The following is a 6,000-nucleotide window of genomic DNA, read 5'->3' as shown; positions in this document are numbered from 1 at the left end:
TGATATATTTTCATTTTCTCAGGATCGTTAGCAGTATGATCAAGTAATCTGATTACACCTGCACAATTTGTCAGAAGAAACTGAATTGCACTTGGAGGTGTTTTAATGTTTTCTAAGGATTCTTTTTTGATAAATTCATTAAAATAATAAGATTGTTAACTTCCCTCAGTAAAACCTTTCAAAATGATGATCTTTCTTCAGGTTTAAAAAAGGATATTTTGCATTTGAGACTTCAGGGTTTGTATTTCTCAAATTGAGCTTTATTGCATTGCATTATTTGCTAGGCAGTTATCACTTAAAAATACAGTAAATTATAAGAAGTACAATAGTGATATCAAATGTTAATTTAAAAAAGGTTTAAATATTATTTCAGAAGAACAGAAATACAAGAAAATGACAAAAAACATTAAAATACTGTAGATGTCGTAAAAGATGTAGGGAATGAAAACAACAGTAAAAAGTTTAGACATATGAAGCAAAATACCTTTTCTAAGGACCTTTTTTAAGAATTTCAGTTTGGAAAAATTGGCCGAACAATTCTGTATTTTATATAATTTAACGTCCTCTGTGAATTTTCAATAAGACTGATAGAAGGCTCATACTGTATATGAAAGGAATTAGAGATGCTGTGAATTATTAAAAATTCCAAAGTACTGAGCTGGAGACTGATGTGCAGAATTCAGACAGAGTGCTTTGAACCTGAGTAAGTATTCATTTGAGAGTGCATTGTTGTCTTGGGCATGACATTTAGTTGAAATCAAGTTCAAATGTACTGTATCAAGAAAGTCCAGAGATACAGTATGGTTCACAGAGATTTGAAGCCATACACCAGTAGGAAATTGTGTGTGGGTGCATGCAGGCAGGATCTCTAGTCTTAAATTTCACCGTATGGTTCTCAAAGCTCTCCTCATTAAGACAAAACACTGCTTCTGACCTTTTAATTGACTTGCTTGCTTCCAACAGGGCCTAATTACGGCCTTTGTCGTTTCCTTGCGAAGCCGCAGCAAGTTTTGTTGAGAAGAAAAATGATTTAAAGGTTGAAATGCAAAGGAATGGCAAGAACATGCATTAATGCTTACCAGTTTGAAACTGCACTTTTACTCAAAATTCAGTGATTTCATTCAAATTGCCGGATGTGATGCCCACTTCTTCATACTGTTTTCCGACCTGGCAGAAAGTTTCTAAAGTGACAAAAGTAAAATAGCAGTGAAAGCCTTGTTTTTTCATGTACTGTATGAAATTGTGAGCAGTTTTCACTTTCCGTACTTTATGATTTTACAATACATTTATTTATTTTTCACTCGTGTAATCTGGCTTTCTTTTCTATTCGATTTGAGGCCCAGCTGCTTAGGCAGTACAGCCCAGATAAACAGAGAGACTCCGGAGTCCATGAAGACGACATTTAAATCCCACTCTGACTCTTTAGTGGTGGCTTCAGGGGTCACTGGTGGAGGGGGTGCTCTTAACCTTCACAATGAATCTCTCCTAACCTTCTCTGCTACAGCTGGTGCTGTCTGCACCTTCAGATTATTCACCGTCAACCCAGATAAATACTGTTTAGAAGCTGTGCTATTTTTTTTTTCTGTGTGTAGGAGGAAACATAGCCATGGACAAATGTTTGCACGTTGTGTACAAGAAATGAGAGGTTTTAAAATTTTTTGGCAAGTGATGAAGAGTCTCTAAAGAAAGAAGGAAGGAAGCGAACTAAGATACAGGAAAAGAAAAACTGCAGTAAGATGAAAACTCATCATTTGTCAGTCACGATACACAATATGGGGTGGGGGTAATGCTGCTTACAAAATACTCTTTACTCTTAGCGTGTGTCAAATTGTAATTTAGATGTAACTGAGTTCCTGAGAATAAGGTAACACATTATTTTCACCTGGAGTTTTATTTGTATGAAACCTCATTTGTCTAAATACTCATCTGGTACAGTAGCTTATTATCAGTAAGCAGATAGTAGGGACAACACACTGTCCAAGTGTTGATTACAATATTCACTCATGTTTGCAACAAGAAAGCAATACTTTGCTCCTAAAGCTTTAAAAATATACAGTAAGTAACACTGGACATTTATTATAATAATGTACTTTTTTTTGCAGTTTTTATTTACATTTTCTTTGCTTAATTGGTTATTAACTATTCATGGGTAATTAAAAGCACTTGTATGCTTTTTTAAATTTAAATGGAAATTTGGAATTTCCTCTGGATTTTGGGATGACAGAAAAGGTGGTACACAATTCGCAAAACAAGATTTGAGTGGTTTTCTGTATTTATTTCTTAGTTTGAGAAAAAAAAAAGGTTTTCATATTAGATAATGTAAATAAATAACACTAAAAAATTTACCTTTTGTGCAGTATTCACAAATTATAATGCATCAATTTTATAGAAAAAACATTTAATTTTCCAGCAGTATAGAGTGCTGACCTTTAATTTTTTAGTCACAAGTGAAACATTTTTGTTTGCAGTATTAGCATACGAGTGAATCCCTCACTTTGACTTAAAACAGAATTTACTGTATCTGTTTCAAATACTTTGACTTTATGAAGTCTTGGACTGGAAGATAAACAGTACAGTACATTAATATACAGTAGTTTTGCATGATGTTGCATTCTATCTGAAATTGAATTTCAACATACGAATGTAATAATGGATAATATAAAGAAAAAAGTCATTTGAAATTTGTTATAAATTCTCTTTTTTCTGCGATATTTAGCATTGTATGAGGATTCCATGTATTTGAACATCATATATCTATTATACACTATAAGCATGTGTGCACAATGAATGCATTATCTCTGTGAGAATAATGGATATCTGTTTTCCATTTCGACTTATCCCAGTGCTTGGTCAGTTTGGATAATCAGTTGCCTTGGAGTCTCATCATATTACATCGTAGGGGGATTCTTAGATGCTTTCTGACAAAACCATTAAGACATTCCTATTGTTATTTTGATCACAGAAGAGACAGCCATGGATCCTTTTAGGTTAAAATAACCCAGATGAAGAGCTGCAACCACATTATTCCTCCGAACCTACGTGCTTAATTATATGGAATACTGCATAAATTGTCAAGTGCAAAGAATTATTCTGATAAATTAAAATACTAATTAAATAGGCTATTGCAGATTTTTGAGTACATTATAGGGTTCAGCTCTTTCAGGTAATTTGCATATCCTTCATCTGGGGAATATGATTTAAGGGATGTTTTTTTTTTTACCCACTTTGACGCATTTACATGGAAACAAAAAAAATGATTTTATGCATTCTTTAAAAAAATCAGTTGTGCCTTTGCATCGACTAAACTATGAATACTTACATTATTTAATTTTATAATTAAAATGTTTTTCTTCAAATACCAGATGAAATTTGAAAAGCTGTAACTATGTATGCAGAAAAAAAGTGTAATGTAATTTCAATATTTGGGAAATCAAACCTCTTTTCTATTGTACTGTGAGAATCAATGAACTGATTATACAGTATATTAAATGTTATTATTAGATATTTTTCAGAAATTTCTGATAAGGAACAGCTGCCGAATTGTTCAAAGCTGTTCAGACATCACTTTTGTGTTTGTTTTTCTTACTCTGCTTGCAAATGGAGGAATGATATTTTCATGTTCTTACATTCATTCATCTGTCTTATGTGATGAATTGGCAGTTTTATTAACATGCAGTATGTCTCTCTGTGAGTTTTACAGCAAATTGAATGCCCTTTTCTTTATGTGTCTGTATAAGAGAAGTGTGCTTTCTAACCTGTATGTCTTAAACATAGTGATTGATTTCAGATCTGTTTAGCAATAATACCAATTTGAAATTTTAAATTTATTTTTGCTGGTATGGTGACCATGTGGCTTCAGTTTATCCGTGAGGGCTGATTCAAATGCTCATTAAAATATGACAGCCACTGTTTGCCTTGTTTCATGTGGTACGATTCTTACAGTACAGTATGTCATTTAATTTTCACAAATCTGCCTTTTATTTGTAAAATCAACAAAAAAGATATAATATATTGTATATATCTATATTTAAATATACTGTATTTGAACATACAGAAAAATGTCAGTTTGATTTTTTAAGATTTTTTTGCTAGTTGATTATAATATTCTTATGATTTTATGGTACAGTATACTGTATCTCATGCTATCTGAATCCTAAAAAAATATTTTCTTAGTGAAGATGTAAAGATCGAAGTAATTAGCAGAATTCTGGCTGCTGTCTCTTAAAACTGAATTCCAATGATCTTCTGAAATATGAATTACTTTAAAGTTGTGCATTATTCCTCACCACTCTCATTGTTTGTATTGTTTGTGTTTTACAGTCAAACAGAAAATCAGTCTGGAAAAGGAGGCAGGAGTGAAAATTCTTCAAGCTGGACATGGTGATGTAAGTTAAGAAAAACATTTCCTGGTTTCAAGAGTCTCCAACTTAACCTTAAAATTAAAAGAGGTGTTTTTTAGAACAGCAGAATTGTTTTTTTTCCCGGTAAAATAATTGTTTTTTTAATGACACGCTTATTTTAAAAATAATAATACGCTTTGATTGAACCTCTCAAAGCATTTTCAACTAAAACAAAACCCCAAAAGCAATGTAACAGTCTCCTTGTATGACTTCGGCAAGCAGCTTCTTAAAGTTTATTGAAAAGGGTGAGACAGAGCTTGTAGAGATTCCTCAAAGCAGAAGGAGACAAGTTGCAGGATTGTTTTGCTGGGAAATGGGTCTATATGCTTGCTAAAATTGAGATGATTGCAATAGCCACGGACTGTGTCCCCTCTATTACTTTCAGAAATTTTCAGGAGAATGTTAGTCATTACAAAGATAAAAGTCCTCTGTTAAGGTGATAAACTAGCTAAGAAAATTTAAGAGCAAGGCCGCATTACTCTGTCAAAAGTGGAGAACGATGAAATAGCTCCCTAACCTTGAATTAACAAAGTAATGATGTTTGTGTCCCTGAATCACACATTTACCTTACAGATAAAGGAGAAATCACTGAGGTATTAAGGTTGGATGATGCCTTTAATTTTTTTACTTTGTTTTGGGAAATTTTGAAAGCATTTTAGAGACCGTTTTGGATTGGTTCATAAATATTAACTGGATGACTCAGATAGCCTATGCTTTTTCTTTAAACTGGTGGTTAATTTACCAATAAAACAGAGATTATTTGCATTACAGATCTCAGTCTCCTCAGGTGCTGGGAGAGACATTTAACATTGTGTTTTTTCATTACTGCATATTACAGTTTCACCACTTACTGCAATCTGTTCATTGGAAACATTATGAAACGTTTAACAGGTGGTACATAAAATGGGATTTTGTCTGAGGTTTACCAAGTGACATTCTGGAGGCTTTTATTTTTGTTGTGACTGGTCTTTTAAATTAATTTTATTGTTTTTTCTCACCTGTGGATTGAATCTGTTAGGGCTAGGTAAATATAAAATAAACTAAAATGAAAACTGTTTTTAAAAGAAAATGTGGTTTACTTTTTCTTTCTTTAATATGTATCACGGGATTAAATGAGACGTTTAACAATCCAAGATCTAATCATTTACAGTATATTAAACGCATTGAGGCAGGGAAAAATCAGAAGTAAAGCCCTCATAGATAATTCTTGATGGTTTTCAGATTGACCGTATTCTTTCGATCTCCTATGATTACAAATGAATGATCATTTCTGATTAAATAACTTGCGTGTGGTTCAGAGCTGTCACCGGAAAGTGTTTAAGATTTTACAATCAATGTCCATAATTCCAGTGTAGTTACAGTATATGCTATTGAGATTATGTACCGTACAATGTGTGATATTATTAACTGATGTCTTGACTGAAAGTGCAATATTCAAGAATCTTACTTCACAATGGATGTGGTATATAAATTACCCCAGGTGGAGTAGTATAATGGGAATTTATCAATAATTATATTCTTAAAAAGAATGCAAAATACGGCATTATATATTATATATTATATATTATATATTATATATTATATTTAACTACCTGAATTG

At 32.4% G+C, this 6,000-nt stretch overlaps 1 protein-coding gene across 2 annotated transcripts in view; it reads left to right on the top strand.

The window, feature by feature from the left end:
- The window catches only part of ptprn2 (protein tyrosine phosphatase receptor type N2), a 317,622-nt gene that overhangs the window by 180,296 nt on the left and 131,326 nt on the right, over nucleotides 1–6,000 (top strand). For both annotated transcript variants that reach the window (XM_015354876.2, XM_015354875.2), the window contains exon 12: nucleotides 4,321–4,385. In XM_015354876.2, the coding sequence (XP_015210362.2) occupies nucleotides 4,321–4,385 (65 nt within the window). The remainder of the gene's footprint in view (nucleotides 1–4,320; nucleotides 4,386–6,000) is intronic.

The sequence above is a fragment of the Lepisosteus oculatus genome, chromosome 6 (genome assembly GCF_040954835.1).
Source record: "Lepisosteus oculatus isolate fLepOcu1 chromosome 6, fLepOcu1.hap2, whole genome shotgun sequence".
Taxonomy (NCBI): Eukaryota; Metazoa; Chordata; class Actinopteri; order Semionotiformes; family Lepisosteidae; genus Lepisosteus; species Lepisosteus oculatus.
Note: the sequence above shows the minus strand (reverse complement) of the source record. Positions and strands in the feature narration are given on the sequence as shown.